Raw genomic sequence first — 17,108 nt, 5'->3', positions numbered from 1 at the left:
CATTCTCATGTGATGCCATTAATTCAGTCAAGGGTAGTATGGAAATAAGATCTGTGATCAATAAACAGCTGAACATGAACACAAAACAAATAAGTTAAATAAATTCAACAAAGAAAAAAATCCTAGTATTTTTTGTAAAATTAAATACATATTATACATGTCAATTATCAGATTTTTTCATTACACTGTTAGGACACAGAAAAAAAACCTTAAAATATTTCTAAAGCATGGTGTTTTGGTCTGCAAAATATTGTGCTGACCCAGTTTTTCAATTGAGCTCTCTGTGTCAGCCCAGACGTGTGGCAACAGCAAGAATAAGTTAAGAAGGACAGACAAAATAAATTGCAGAATCATAAAATTGTTAGGGTTGAAAAGGACCTTAAGGTCATCTAGTTCCAATGCCCCTGCCATAGGCAGGGTTGCCTCATATTAGACCATTTCACCCAAGTCTCTGTCCAACCTGGCCTTGAACACTGACAGGGATGGAGCATTTACCACTTTGGGCAACCCATTCAACTGCCTCACTACACTCACAGTAAAGAACTTCTTCCTTATATAGAACCTGAACTTCCCTTGTTTTAGTTTGAACCCATTGCCCCTTGCCCTATCTCTACAGTCTCTAATGAAGAGTCCCTCCCCAGCATCCTCGTAGGTCCCCTTCAGGTGGGGTGCCTTATTGGGCCTCAATGGTGTTTCTCAGCACATGGAATGTATGCTTTTATCAGGATGAGCAATATGAAAGATGAAGCCCTCTCTAGAGATTATGTGCACTGAACAAGCCTGCCTACATCTCGGTTACACAAAATCAGACCAGATACAAGCAGCTGTATAGCTCACAAGGAAATGTGACACAATAAGGACACAACCATATGTATTAGGATACACTGTCACAAATTCCTCATTGATGAATTGCCTCTGCTTTTCAAACACAGGCAATGTTTGACTCCGTTCACGAATGGAACGTTTTCTCTTTAATTTAGGCCAAGACATCAGACTTCATATATTCTGTCTTGCAAGTAGCTGAATAACGAATCTAGTCCTTTTGAAGAACTCCACAGCTGTTTTAACATCTGACACTCTTTCTCATTCACATCTTCAAGTCCAGATTTCAGGAAGCTCCGCATGAGACATTTGGACTCTTCCAATACCTAAAGTCAAAATAACACTCAGTATCGCATTTTGCATCTGAAAAAATTATTACGGATAATGGCATGAACAGAATTTTTACACTACTGACTCTGTTTTACAATTTAAATAACTCCTTTGGGCACAGAAACTAGATTTGATTTACAACTATAATTCCACTTGCTGATATTCAGCTTCTTTAAGAATTAAGGACTTCTAAGTTTATGTGGTAGTGCCAAAATTTTTAAAAGGAATGAAGGATCCTGAAGTATCTTAATTTATTGAAGCCATGAAACAGTACATGGAGCTGAACTCCCTCCTGCTGAAAATGTTACCCCTTGAAATGAAAATGTGTGAGGCACAATATACTGGCCACCTGCTTTCTGGAAGGTAGTCTTTAAGGTTACAGAGGTTGGAAACCCCAGTGTGGATGTCCATCATCTTTAACAATTTTCCCTCATGAATCATTTCCTTATCAAAACAGAGATGAATAGGAAAGGGCCTTTACTGCAAATACCTTTTATTTCCTAGATCCATTTTTAAGCACAGATTGCAGCCTTTAAAATTCTTTTTTGAATACGTAACATGTATGTACCTCACAAGGAACCCAACTAGTCAAACAAAACCATTAATAATTCATATATTGCTGGTTTTTTTGAGGGTAGAAGATTTAATGTAAACTAATATTTATGGTAAGGGAGATGCACACTCTCCACTCAGCTTTGTCAACACCTACATGCTAAGCCCAGTTCTTACCTGGTTTAGGTTATAACACTGCTATTCCAAAGTAATATTTCTCTTTAACTCAAGTAGATAGTGTTAATTGCAAATTCCGGGGCCTGTGTATTCTTTTTGGTCTGTTTATGCACTCGGATGAGCTCATCATATTCATTGCTTTTGTGACTTGATCCTGATTTGCATTTAGGACCTCAGAGAGTAAACCTTGTATCTGACACTTTTAACTCTCATCTTTGTCCACAAGTCAGCATCAGTCTTTCTAACAGATCTCAAGAGAAAATTCCATTGACAGCCAGGAACAGTGAAGGAAGGAATAGTTATCAGTGAGGCCCAGAAGTTTTTCTAACTCATATAAAACACATTATATCAGCATGATCAAATAAGCTTATGCTACATTTCCAGAGTTTCATTCTGAATGTCTTTTCAGAAGATTTGATCTACACTTCATTTAACTAAAAATCTCCTATGTCTCTTCCTTCTCTTTTACAACAGATCTCTTAAATGAAATGAAGGGATGCTAAGAGTTTCAGGCATAAGTAGTATAGCAAGAAAAGGCAATAGCTAGTTTTATTGAAGCCAGTATCACTTTCTTCACTGCATTTTGTGTTTTTTTTAAACAAGGATGTGCCCAGACCAGGAGTATATTTGCCTGAAGGGAAAAAACCTTAGGAAGCAGAAATAGGAAAGGATTTTCTTTCAACTTATATGTAACAAAAGGAAAGTTATAATACACTGTGACCAGACAGTGTTCAAATCCCTCTGTGTCTGGATCTCACCTCCTTAACAGCAGAGCTTAGCTGGCACTATCCTACCCTTCTGGTGTCTTCTGAACATTTTGCAGAATCAGGAACTATGCAAGTGCAGAAAAGAAGGCAGATTCAATTGAAATGTAGTAGATCAGGACAATGTGAAAGGCAAATACATTTTCTTACTGTCCCTACAGAGATTTCCCAGTCCAGCTGTATAGTTTCAGTCTCTTACACCTTCATGAAGAAATCCTATACTAAAATCCCCTTTCAAAATCTGGGGCAAGGAGGTTCCACTCATATTGAATAAATGTGAAAATGGGGAAAGGAAATAACCCTCCCTGACTGTGAAAACTGTGAAACTCCACAAGTTCACTGATCCCTATCCAGATTGTCTGATATTAGCCTTCTTTCACAGGTATGGTTGTGGAAACTGAAGACTCACCATGTGATGAGCCTTTGGAGCATGCCTTACCTCTGTGAAATGTAGTGTAATCACAAAGGAGTTTGGTTTCTTACCACTGCACTGCAGGATGCCATTTCTTTCACTCGTAGCATCACTTCTTGACTAAATGTTGTTGGCCAAAATACTTGCGACACTAATCCTCTGCTGCAGGCTTCCTGCGCTGTCAGCTTTCTCCCACAGAACAACATTTCATTGGCCTATAAAATCAAAAGATTACTTGCGATTGTGTGTCATCATTCTCTTAAAGTTTTTTCCATACTTGCCTGCAACTTTCAGGATTAAATTTAAAATAGGCTCCTGTATCTTTCCATAGTGCAAAATACTTTAAAAGGAGTTTCAGTACCTATTTAAGGATTGTACAGGTGGCCGGAGCACAGCATGGGTTGCATTTAAGAGAAATGTGCTGGCATGCAGGAGGAAACTGCTGCTGAGGAAAATTCGAGGGAAAAAAAGAGACTTATAGAGGTGGAAGCAAGGGCAAGCGGCCTGGGAAGAATACAGGGATATTGTCTGGGAAGCTAGAGAACATGTCAGGAAAGATAAGGCCCAGATATAATTAAATCTGGCAAGGTATAACAAATAACAGGAGGGGCTTCTATAGGTATGCAGAAAAGAAAAAGGACAAAATGGGCCCTCTCTGGAAAGCTATCAGGAGAACTGGCTACCCTGGATTTGGAGAAGGCTGAGGTTCTCAATGACTTCTTTGCCTCAGTCTTCACTGGCAAATGCTCTGACCACACCACACAAATCTCAGAAGGCAACCGCAGGGACTGTGAGAATGAAGACCTTGGGCCACTGTAGGAGAGGATCAGGTCTGAGACCACCTTAAGAACGTTAACGCGAAGTCCATGGGATGTGATGAAATCCATCTGCGGGTCCTGAAGGACCTGGCGAATGAAGTTGTTAAGCCACTGTGTGTCATATTTGAAAAATCATGTCAGTCAGGTGATGTTCCCGACAACCGAATAAAGGGAAATATAACCCCCACTTTCAATAAGGGGAAAATGGACGACCCAGGGAACTACAGACCAGTCAGTCTCACCTCTGTGCCTGGCAAAATCTTGGAGCAGATTCTCCTGGAAGGCATGCTAAGGCACATGAAAAACAATGAGGTAGTTGGCAACAGCCAATATGGCCTCACAAAGGGGAAATACTGTCTGACCTATCTGCCTTCTACAATGGGGCTAAGGAACTGACCAACAGTTGACGTCATCTACCCGGACTTGTGCAAATTGTCTGACACTGTTCCGCATAACATCCTTGTCTCTAAATTGGAGAGACATCAATTTGATAGGTGGACCACTCAGTAAATAAAGAACTGGCTGGACGGCCACATGCAAGTAGTTGTGGTCAATGGGTCAATGTCCAGCTGGAGACCAGTAACGAGTGGTGTCTCTCAGGGATCGGTGTTGGGACTGGTCTTGCTCAACATCTTTGTCGGTTACATGAACAGTGGGATTGAGTGCGCCCTCAACAACTTTGCTGTTGACACCAAGCTGTGTGGTTTGGTTGATACCCTGGAGGGAAGAAATGTCATCCAGAGGGACCTTGACACACTTGTGAGGTGGGCTGATGCCAATCTCATGAAGTTTAGCCATGCCAAGTGCAAGGTCCTACACCTGGGTCTGAGCAATCCCAGGCACAGCTACAGGTTGGGCAGAGATTCAGAGAAGCTCTGCGGAGAAGGACTTGGGGGTGTTTTTTGATGAGAAACTGTACATGTGAGTGTGTACTCACAGCCCAGAAAGCCAACCATTCTGGGCTGCATCAAAAGGAGAGTTGCCAGCAGGTCAAAGGAGGTGATGCTGCCCCTCTGCTCTTGTGAGACCGAACCTGGAGTATTGTTTTCAGTTCTGGTGTCCTCAACATAAAAAGGACATGGAACTGTTGGAACAAGTCCAGAGGAGGGCCACGAGGATGATCAGGGGGCTGGAGCAGCCTCCCCTATGAAGATAGGCTGAGAAAGTTGGGGCTGCTCAGCCTGGAGAAGAGAAGGCTGCGTGGAGACCTCATAGCAGCCTTCCAGTATCTGAAGGGGGCCTATCAGGATGCTGAGGAGGGACTCTTCATTAGGGACTGTAGTGATAGGACAAGGGGTAATGGGTTAAAACTTAAACAGGGGAAGTTTAGGTTAGATATAAGGAAGCAGTTCTTTACTGTGAGGGTAGTGAGGCAGTTGAATGGGTTGCCCAAGGAAGTTGTGAATGCTCCATCCCTGGCGTTGTTCAAGGCCAGGTTGGACAAAGTCTTGGGTGACATGCTTTAGTGCGATGTGTCCCTGCCCATGGCAGGGGGGTTGGAATTAGATGCTTTTAAGGTCCTTTCTGACCCTAACTGTTCTATGATTCTATGAATCTGCATTGCTGATTTTACAAGACTGTCTTTGCTGTCAGTGGACCTTTGTGTAAAATACTCTGTGGGACAAATTCTGCTTTGTTATACTCGTAAAAACTACACCACCTTCCTGACATTACTATGGATCGTCTTTAGAGAGCAGAGGACAGTATCTTGGTCTGTTACTGTACAATCCTACCATGGTACAGGCAAGGACTCTGTAGCACTACTCTGCTAATGCATTTCTTCCCTTTTCTACCATGAGCTTGACAATCTTTGCTTTTCCAACTTGTGTTCAATCCTTCTTGTGTTCAGCATGTGTAATATACTGCATTCTGAGGTAATTTTTTGATAAGAAATTGTAGGGATTAGATGAACTTTCTAGAGATTTCATTTCTATTCATGACAATTAAGAAAAACAGTTGTTTTCTGGTTTACTTTTTAAAGAGATAAAGAAGATCATGGATTTAAGAAAGGTTCTTCAGCAAACTGAGGTGGAAAACCTTACCAGTGCAACCCCCAGAATTTGTGGGAATGTGTATGATGAGCAGCCATCTGGAGTGAGTCGGATTGTTGCATATGGTGTCTGAAACCATGCCTTCTCACTTGCCCAAACGATATCACATAGTGGCAAAATAGAAGCTCCTAACCCAAGAGCAGGGCCGTTGATAGCAACCACAATGGGCTTCTTAAACTGAATAAAAGCTTTTACAAAATCCCTAAAATAAAAGATAAAGATCTTGAATACAGAAGTAACACTCAGATAAACACCCAAGCTTAACATACTTAATCTGAAAACAAATTAGAACCACAGATGAAAACAATAAATCCCATGGCCTGATTTTATGAGGTCAGAATTGCAAGATACTTTCTAGTTTGTGCATCGAAAAGTTTGCTTATATTTAGTTATTTAATCTTTTGAGTATCTGGGGTATTAAATAGTTCTGTATATGTTGTATGTGAATTGATTAAGTGGAATGCACTGACTTTTTGCAGTATGGTTTGCTCAGGTTTAGTTTAGTTTTACTTCTGGAATAGTAATTCATGAGTTTGCACACATAGTGCTTCTTGGTTTGTTCCACAATGGCTAGTATGGAATCTGACGATCTGGTTTTGCTAACTTGATGAACATAATATAATGTGAAAGACAGAAACCTCATAGGTGGATTGATGAATATTCATTTTTTTCTAAGTTCTCTTAAGACCCTATGTCAGAGGTTATTGCAAGTCCCATCCATGGATTAAGAGATATAGTAAATGTTTCTGGCACACCAGCAGAAAGAACAAGCCCCACAAAGGGAAGTCAGAGAGAGAAATGTCTGAACAGGGAAAGAGTGATCTGTTGGGTCTTCACTGTAAATGTCTTCAGCAAAGACATAACAAAGTAGATGCCCTTGACTGCACAACAGTAAATGTGAAGAGATGGAAAATAATGGGGAAGTAAATGTGATTGGATTCATCCGGATGAATGAACTAGAACATGTTAAATTATGTGCAATGAGGAGATATTTAAAATAAGCTACCTACCAGCAGTGGTGGAAAGACATCCGTTGAATGTAACAGCCTATACCACAGTTAGGAAAAAGCATGAGTGTAATTGTAGGCAAATTATAGGCTCCAGCAGCTCAGTGCACAGCAAGTATATGGAGGGAAACAAGATGCTCAATAACTTTAGAAAAGAGACATGTATAAATCAAATTCAAAACAAAAGAGGAGAATCTCTTCCTACACTGGGTATTTATTAGATCCAGAGTGCATCTTTGCTGACAGATTTGAGGAAAGAACATTTTGTCTAATGTGCCCTTTGATGGTGTCCTGGGTTCAACTGTAATAATTATTTTTCTCCTTCTTAGTAGCTGGTACAGTGCTGTGGTTTTGACTTTAGCTTGAGAACAATGCTAATAACACACTGATGTTTTTAGTTGTTGCTAAGTAATGCTTACTCTAATCAAGGACATTTCAGTCTCATGGTCTGCCTGTGAGGAGGGGCACAGGAAGCTGGGAAGAAGAAGAGACAGGACACCTGACCCAAACTAGCCAAAGGGGTATTCTATACCACAGCACATCATGCCCAGTATATAAACTGGGGGGAAAATAGATCCTCATGGGATTTGATACAGCTTTCTTCACACTGTGAGAAGTAGAACAGCTCAAGTGGCAAGACAAAGAGAGCAAAATAAGAACATATTTTCTGTTCAAGACCGTTTCTTTCTAGAAGCAGGGTTATGGAGAGCTGTGGTTCATTTTTGCTTGCAGGAGCAATGCTATTTCTTTATCTCGTTATTTCTTTGGTTGTTTATGGCTGAGTAATGACTGTGGATCGCTGCACCTTATTAATTCCAGAATTTTGAGAGCCTTAGTAAGTGAGCTTTCCAAGTAGGACTACAGATGGGAACAAGGATGTGATGAATAACAGGTAAAAAGAATAAACTATGTATAAATGTTAGCAGCAGATCTGAGGACCATGTGGAGGCAGATTAAAACAGTGTTGTGGAGGAAAGCAGGAAGGATATGTTCATATATGGGACTGGAATTGAATATGGAAAAGCAATTAGGAATGTGCAGAGGAAGAAGATGATGGGGAGGAAGAACAAAGCAGAACACATTAGTGGAGGGGAAGGGTTGAAGGAAATGCGAAATCTTCATATGAGTGAGCAAGGAAGGGAGGATCTAGAGATGGGGAGAGAGTGGAACAGAACATTGAGTAGATACAATGAGCCTCTGTCATGAGGGAAGGATGGGAATGCAGAGGATGGTAACATGGAGGGGTGTGGAACATGCCACCTGTAGGATGGAGTGGAAGGCTATGATATTGGGAACTTACAAAGGGAAGAAATGCCTGCATTTGGTTTACAGAAGCTGCAGTGTCCAGCACTCCACTTATCTGTGCTCCCTGTTTGGTACATTACCTGTTTCAGTCTTTGTACGCAGAATCAGGTATGTTTCTGCATCTCTGAACTGTATGTTCACACCTGTAGTTTCTGGGCTAGAAGACCCTTGGTTCAATTCAAGGCAGTCTTTGAAGAGGAGTTAAAATTGTAACTGTAGTTCCACAGTAGAGCCAGAAGCTCAAAGACAGGAAAAAGTGTCACATGCAGAAGGCTTTTGGTTTTGCTAGAGGATATCTGGGAAGTTGACCATCAAATACACTTTGGGATGTTGCAGGCCAGGGCTCATAAGTATGTCAAAGGCTATAAAGAACTTGAGCGAGTGAAGTCCTCCTTTGTTTTCTTTTGAGCACACCCAGAATTTTATGCATAACGATGTCTGACTGATGATGTGAGACTGATGCTGGGAATGCCTTCCAGTGGGGCTTTCTCCTGCTGGGCTCTGTAGGCCACATACATACAGTTGAACTGTAGTCTGTCTGCCCGCCTCTTCCCTGCTCCCAGAGTGTAATGCCAGACACATGTCTAGCTGGTGGCAGCTCAGGCTGATGGATCTATGTTCAGTACCTGGAGAGGAGCTACAGGGCCACACACAAGCTCCAAAGGCAGTGGATGAGGACACGGGCCAAGTGAATAAAACATTCATATAAGATGAAACTTGATGGGTATTTAAACTTCATTTTTGAATTGTGATCACTATATGAGCTCCATACTTCAGAAACATACAGTAATCAAGATTTTAATGTCATTTTGATGTAAGTCTAACTTGATGTACAGCAGTGGAGGCAGAGATCTGTTAATGTGTTTGAGGACATCCTAACCACTGAAAAAGCAAAGCTTACATTTTTTTTCTACTCTTATTACAGTATATTTTCCATGAGTTGAGTCCTTAGTTAAGTCCTTGCACAGAGAGTGCTAAATGGAAAATGTAGCTTCCAGAAGAACAATAAATATCTATTTTCAGTGGTCCTGAAGCCAATGTTCTTGACAAGGAGCAGTACATTGTACCAGTATTTCAAGAGTGTTCTGTGAGTCCAAGGACAGAAAAACTGAGTATCATAGTCTGGTTTATACTCACTTATAAATTGAAATGATAAGTATACCTGTATGTTAAATGTATGTGGATAAATTTATACATATATAACAATACCTATGAATAATAAATTTGTGTCTTCTAATGCAGTGCAAGTATGTCTGTGTTTTCAAACAAGAATAGTGATTTTCTTTCCTCACTTATTTTGGTTTCACATTATTAAAAAATCCTCACAAAAAAAAAAAATAATAATTAGGATATGCCCTTCAAGGGGATTTTATTTTTTCAACTCTCACTAAGATGATATTAAAGCATAGCTAGGGTTTTAAAAACATGTCAACATTTGTTATATTTAAGAAGTACATTTTAAATTCTGTCAAAATAATTACTACTTTGAGAATTTCAAAAGCATTAAACTGAATCCAAACTGATCTGCAGTAGTTTTAACCAAGATAATTTGTGGTTAATACATGTCATGTAATAACTAAACCTCATGTTATAGTAACATATGCAAAAGATAAATCTGTTGTAAAACAAATTCTTTAATATTCCTTCATCGAATAGTTGCATAAAATTGTTGCTCTCAGAAGAGTAATATTTATTTGTAGGAAGTGGGGGAAAAAATATGGACCAAACCCTCTCCTGGTGCAGACTGGTGAAATACCATTGGCTTTAGTGGAGTGATGTTGATTTATACTGGAAGATCTGCCAAATATGTATAAAGAATGCCTTGTGGATAATGGAAATATTTGGTGATATATTGTGCAGATTGATTTGTAGCCTGCATGTCATAAACCCCGCATTTCTATTAAGGTAATGTGATACATATATATATATATACACACACATATATATAAAAGCAAAGTCACATTTTAGTTATGAAAATAAAACTACATTTACATATATATTAAGTTATTTAAGTTTAAGAAAAAGAGTGGAGACCCTTCTAATTAAGGTTCTGAAATACAGTGGCAGACTGCTGTTTCAACAGAACATGAGTAAGCCATGGATTCTTGCTTGTACTGAAATTCATTACAATGATGAACATCAAAACAAAGTATTTGCCTTTCAGGAACCAGTTTAGTATGTGAAGCAATAACTAATTTGGATAAACAACAAAGTTGGATTTGAATTTGAAGGAATGATTTCAAATATTAAATACAGAGAAACTGAATAAAAGAAATCCCTGTGGATATCACCACTGGAATGAATGTGCATTGTTTTCTAAAAAGGAAAGGTCCAAGTTTCTTATTTCTAAGCAAATTTGTAGGACTATAATTAGAATGCAACCAAACTTAAATATACAACATGTTTTGGACCTGATAAATATCTTTATAATCACACATTGCAGTTCATAATTTAGAGATCATAGGTAAGCTTGGGTCACCTTATAGCTTCTGCAATCCTAGTGCTTTCCTTTCTTCTGTCATTGGACAACCTGCCAATTAAATATGAGTAATCTAGGCCACTACAGAACACACTTCCCACTGCGCTGAGAAATAAGAGTTTACTGTCATCAGCTGATGCATTGCACAACGCTCTCCGAACTTCCTTCATGATCTGTGGATAAAGAAAAGTAAACAATTCAACATGCATGCAATTGCAATATCATTTCCCTAGTTTTACAAAACTTTTGGGCACTATTAATACTTACATCACACGCACACACACAGAATCCCAAGGGTTGGAAGGGACCTCAAAAGATCATCAATTGTATATATTTATCTAATTTTAATAGACTTAGAATGATAACACTGAGAGTTTACAAAATATTTTATATTTGGAAGTTCTTTGTTGATGCTTATTAATTCAAAGAGCTTTTAGGACTTGGCTGTTCTTTGCTTTTTCTATGGGAAATTCTAGCCAGGTTATGCTATCTGGTTGCAATTTGATAATTTCAAATATCACTTTTTTATTTTCATCAGGTGTATTCAGTGTGCATCACTGTATCCTCAGTAACATGGCTATCACAACAATAGCCTATTGGCCTCAACAGGCTGTAAGTAAAATCTATAAACACCAGTTTTCAGTTCCTCAACTATTTTGGTTTATATGACTTCAACCAGAGCAAAGCAGGACACGAGGACATCAGCATGAAAAATATATTATGCATTTTTCTGTGTTCAATGATATTTTTAAAGCCTGCAAAAGTTAAAGCAAAAATAAAGCCACTTGAGAGACATTTTGACTCTGATCAAAGCTATTAATTGCACCATAAATCAAACCTAATCAAAATCTTTATAGAACTGAGCTGCTGGTGTTGTAAGAAAATGCCCTTTCATGGAAGCAGAGAATTGTTTTCCTAATGATTTTTAGAAGGAAATACTATTTCATGAACTTCTGATGGTAACTTCTTGTTTGGTCACCATTCAGCATGGCTAGTCAGTTGTCATTGATTTGAGCCATTTCGGCTTCCACTCTTCCCTTTAGTGATTTGCTCCTCATTCAAGGGCCATGAGTTCATCAAATGTGACACTTCCTGTGCTTAAACATACTCATGTGTCAAAGTATTTCCTATAGACAGGGTCCTGTTGAGTCAATTTTTTCTCCTTTGTACTGCAAGATTTGCTGTTAGTGTAAATTTAGGTAAAAGATAACAGAATGTGGTTGGGGACTTAGATATGGTTACCATGTGAGAGAAACCCAAGATTTTGAGCTTGTGAGTATTTTTTTTCACTATTTCCTGTTTCCAAAAATTCTTTAGATCATTGAAGTGCCTTATTTAAGAAATGTCCCTAAACACAGAAGTTCTGCTTATACAGTTCTAGGTAGCCTTTTATTAGGAATCCTGTGGCTTGTGAGACCATGCTCGAACCAGTATGTTCAAACCCTGCAGTGTAATGCTACCTGCCTGCTTTCCATACGTGTTTGCATAAAAATGATTTCTACTGGCTGCTGAAACCAGGACAGGAGAAAGCAGTGAACTTTCCAATGCTTCGCTTTTATAATTAAACTTCACAATGCCTGTAATACCAAGTATGTGACAGTGGGTAGAAGTGATTAAAAGCAGCAGAATTTGGAAGTGTATTTGAAATTCTTGCGCAGGTATGAAAATGTCATCAGCAGTTTTATAAGTACTGTGTATTCCCAGATTCTCAGAGGCTGTATCAGCCTTCACCTGGTAAAAGCATCGCAAAACTGCACATTTTGTAAAGGGGAAACAGAGGAAAAAACCCTAAAACCTTTGTTCAAAGTTAAAAACCAAACTTTAGAAGGTGGCAGATGTTAGAATACAAAGCAACAAGTATTTTGATAGTCCTAGCTCCATGTGAATGCAAGATTGTCTTCTTAGTTTAGTTTAAATGTTCTCAAAATCTGCTCTTTCTTAGGGAGGATGTATAAATAATATCAGGGAATGCCAGTCAAACATTTTATATACAAGAGTGTTGTTTGTCATTCAGCAAGTTTCTTTATCATTCCCCTTCCTCCAGTGATATTTGTGCATGTACCATTGTCGTGGTTTAAACCCAGTCAGGTAACTTGTTCACTCACTCCCAGTGAGTGGTGCCGAGCTGACAACAATCGAGGTCCGTGTCCGTCTTCCCCCCCCCCCCCCCCCCCCCCCCCCCCCCCCGCACCGGGGCTCTCCCCTTCCCCGCTCCCGGAGGAACGGGGAGGAGGATTGAGAGAGTGCAACTCCTACGGGTTGAGACAAGAACAGTCCAGCAACAAATCACCACCGCTACTATCAGCTAAAACAATGATAAGGGAAAATAACAAGGGAAGAGAATACGATACCACCGGCCAAGAAAGCGAGTTCCACCCGGAAGCCCCTGTCCTTCCGGGTAACTCCCAGTTACCCCCCACCCCGGGCATGACGTGCTGTGGTAGGGAATACCTCCCCGGCTAGCCTGGGTCAGGTGCCCCGTCTCTGCTTCCTCACGGCTTCCCCTCCTCCCTGGCAGAGCATGAGCCTCACAAAGTCCTTGGTCAGGGTAAACATCACTTAGCAGCAACCTAAAACATCGGCTTCACCAACACTGTTCTCAAACTAGAAGTCAAAACACAGCACTGCACCAGTTAACACAAAGGAAAAACATGACTGCTACTGCTGAACCCAGGACAACCATCTCCTTGATTTTACTGCTGCTATCCTTCAAACATATTGTTATCATTCCAAAGCTGTCTCTTTTTTATCCTGCCCCTTATTGATTTGAATGGCTAAAGCCATCTGAAAGTATACCAAACTTTTGAGCACAGCTGACACTACTTGAAGGAAAACCCAATATTCTGCTATCACTGCTCAGTGTTTTGGAGAGGGTGATATTAAAAGCCCATTATGAGGAACTGATTTCTCAGATACGGTGAAAAATGGGTAGGCTTCAACAGTATTTTGGATAGTATGTTTGAGCAGGAGTGGAAATTTAGTTCCACTGCTCCACTAGTTTATAGCAAAAGAAAACAATATAAAAAAACAGGAAACCGTAATGTGTTGGTGTTTTCAGGCTCCAAAAATTATTATTTCTTTTACAACTGTAAGTTTGTCATTAACTTTATAATGAAAAGGTGCTCAGAAACTCATTAGAATACACCAGTGCCAGCAAAGTCAAGCCTTGTTCCCTTGTTCTACGCCCAGTCCTCTGCTGGTGTAGTCCAAAATCCACCTAGCCATCTTGTCATTCATCCTGATTCTAGCCAACCTTGATGTCCACTGTTGTTTCCCAATGCCCTGGCATCATGGCTTTCCTCACCCATTATCTGGGCATGGGTATTTCTCCACAGACATTTATATGGTTATAGGAAAGCTGCTAACAATAAAGACAAAAAAGATGGTTTGTCTGTAGGGTTGTAGAACTGTATTAAACTGCAATACTGTAAAGTAAATGTAATTTTAGGTCAGAACTGCAGTCTGGTTTTAAGCACAAATTCCCATTTAATGCTGTAGTGAATTCAGTTTGCAAATATAGAGATACTACGTGTGTCATGGTTTAAGCCCAGATGGTAACTCAGAACCATGCAGCTGCTTGCTCACTCCCCCACTTCTCCCCCCCCCCCCCCCCCCTCCCCGGGGGGATGGAGAGGAGAATTGAATGAATGTAAATCCCATGGACTGAGATAAGAACAGTCCAGTAACTAAGGTACCATACAAAACTACTACTGCTACCACTGATAATAATGATGACAAGGGAAATAAGAAGGGAATAATAATGATAAGGGAAATAAGGGGAGAGAATATGAAACTAAAAGGGGAAAGGAAAAAACAATAAACACAAGTGATGCACAATACAGTGGCTCACTACCTGCCAACCGATACCCAGCCTGAATCGAGCAGCAATCTGGGCCTTCCAAGTAACTCCCCCCAGTTTATAAAATGGGAATGATGTGCTGTGGTATGGAATACCCCTTTGGCTAGTTTGGGTCAGGGGTCCTGTCTCTGCTTCCTCCCATCTTCCTGTGCCCCTCCTCACTGGCAGAGAATGAGACTGAAAAAGTCCTTGATTGGAGTAAGTATTACTTAGCAACAACTAAAAACATTGGTGTGCTATCAGCGTTGTTCTCAGGCTAAAGTTAAAAACACAGCACTGCACCAGCTACTAAGAAGGAAAAAAATAACTGCGACAGCCGAACACAGGGCAATGTGTCAGATTCCTTCTTCCTTTATTATCTTCCATAGTCTTTAAACCTTCCCTCATTATGGGATAACTATGGCATTTGTCCAATAAAATTTTATTTTTCCTAATGGAACATACCTAAAATTTGCAAGACTCTATAGCATTATTCTCCTATTCCAATTTTTTCTTTTTTTTTAATTAGCTCTTTATAATCTTTTAGTTAATTTTCAATTGTGGGGACAGTATTTCTACATGAAAACATTTGACTAAAATTTCTGAGGAAGTATTTACAGTGGGTGTCCTGGGTTCAGCAGTAGCAGTCATTTTTCTCCTTCTTGGTAGCTGGTGCAGTGCAGTGTTTTGACTTTCAGCTCAGGAACAGAGCTGATAACAAGGATGTTTTGGTTTGGCCAAGGACTTTGTGAGCCTCATGCTCTGCCAGGGAGGAGGGGAAGCCAGGAGGAAGCAGAGACAGGACGCCTGACCCAAACTGACCAAAGAGGTATTCCATACCACAGCACGTCATACCCAGGATGTAACTGGGAGTGAGCCGGAAGGGCTGGGAGACGGCAGGGTTGGAGGAGGTATCGGTCGGAGCTTGGTCGGGTTGAGGGGGGCGAGTTATCGGTCGGCTGGTGGTGAGGTGTTGTATTCCCTTGTTATTTCCTTTATCATTATTATCATTGGTGGTAGCTGTAGTGATTTGTGTTATACCTTAGTTACTAAACTGTTCTTATCTCAACCCGTGGGAGTTGCATTCTTTTCAATTTTCCTCTCCATCCCTCCGAGAGCAGGGGGAGGGCAAGAAAGGGGGGGGGAAGTGAGCGAACGAATTACCTGACTGGGTTTAAACCACAACAGTGGGCCACTTATTTAGCTTGTGATAATTGACTGAATTATAAATATAGACCAGGCCTAACGCTTCACTTACTGTTTAGTTGAAACAAAAATGTTTAATAAAACTATCACTTTCTCAAAAATTGCTTATTTTTTTAATCCTGTCAAGAAAATAAACTGGTTCTTTCCTTAACAGGATACTTTACATTGCATAATAGGCATAAAATGTTTAAAAACTTCATTAAACTTCTAAGAGCTTATTTAATGCATTTTTTGACTGGATGTAGGAAATTTTAAAAGGCATTTGGTGCCCTTTGTTTTCACTCTTGCTTGCATTCTGGGAAATCACAGAGCTGGGAAATTATTACCATGATCCCACAAAGTCTCTTGAGCACAAGTCTCTTTTTTATATAAACAGGAATACTGCTTTAAACATATTTCTCTGAATCTCTAAGGATTCCCTGTTGATATTCTTAAAGGTAAATATTCCGTAAATATTATAGACTCATAGAATAGTTAGGGTTGGAAAGGACCTTAAGATCATCTAGTTCCAACCCCCTTGCCATGGGCAGGGACACCTCACACTAAACCACGTCACCCAAGACTATGTCCAACCTGGCCTTAAACACCACCGGGAATGGAGCATTCACAACTTCCCTGGGCAAACCATTACAGTGCCTCACCACCCTTACAGTAAAGAACTTCTTCCTTATATCCAAACTTCCCCCGTTTAATTTTTAACCCATTACCCCTTGACCTATCACTACAGTCCCTAACGAATAGTCCCTCCCCAGGATCCTGATAAGACCTCTTTAGATACTGGAAGGCTGCTATGAGGTCTCCACACAGCTTTCTCTTCTCCAGGCTGAACAGCCCTCTCTTCTCCAGGCTGAACAGCCCCCTCTTCTCCAGGCTGAACAGCCCCCTCTTCTCCAGGCTGAACAGCCCCAACTTTCTCAACCTATCTTCATATAGGAGGTGCTCCAGTCCCCTGATCATCCTCATGGCCCTCCTCTGGACTTGTTCCAACAGTTCCATGTCCTTTTTATGTTGAGGACACCAGAACTGCACACAATACTCCATGTGAGGTCTCACAAGAGCAGAGTAGAGGGGCAGGGTCACGTCCTTTGACCTACTGGCAATGCTCCCTTTGATGCAGCCCAGTATACGGTTGGCTTTCTGGGCTGCAAGCACACACTGCTGGCTCATGTTTATTTTCTCATAGACCAACACCCCCAAGTCCTTCTCCACAGGGCTGCTCTGAATCTCTTCTCTGCCCAACCTGTAGCTGTGCCTGGGATTGCTCTGACCCAGGTGTAGGACCTTACACTTGGCCTGGCTGAACTTCATAAGGTTGGCATCAGCTCACCTCAAAAACATGCCAGGGTC

At 40.5% G+C, this 17,108-nt stretch overlaps 1 protein-coding gene across 1 annotated transcript in view; it reads right to left on the bottom strand.

Moving 5' to 3' along the window:
* Positions 1-969: 969 nt before the first annotated feature.
* The window catches only part of LOC130607165 (chromodomain Y-like protein 2), a 34,349-nt gene continuing 18,210 nt past the window's right edge, over positions 970-17,108 (bottom strand). The window contains exons 3-6 of the mRNA XM_057424062.1: positions 10,718-10,890; positions 5,918-6,128; positions 3,129-3,272; positions 970-1,148 (exon numbers count right to left, since the gene is read on the bottom strand). Coding sequence (XP_057280045.1) covers positions 990-1,148; positions 3,129-3,272; positions 5,918-6,128; positions 10,718-10,890 — 687 coding nt within the window. The 3' untranslated portion in view covers positions 970-989. The remainder of the gene's footprint in view (positions 1,149-3,128; positions 3,273-5,917; positions 6,129-10,717; positions 10,891-17,108) is intronic.

The sequence above is a fragment of the Pezoporus wallicus genome, unplaced genomic scaffold (assembly GCF_028554395.1).
Source record: "Pezoporus wallicus isolate ANWC-B61680 ecotype Strahan unplaced genomic scaffold, APGP_CSIRO_Pwel_v1 contig_7036, whole genome shotgun sequence".
Classification (NCBI taxonomy): domain Eukaryota; kingdom Metazoa; phylum Chordata; class Aves; order Psittaciformes; family Psittacidae; genus Pezoporus; species Pezoporus wallicus.
Note: the sequence above shows the minus strand (reverse complement) of the source record. Positions and strands in the feature narration are given on the sequence as shown.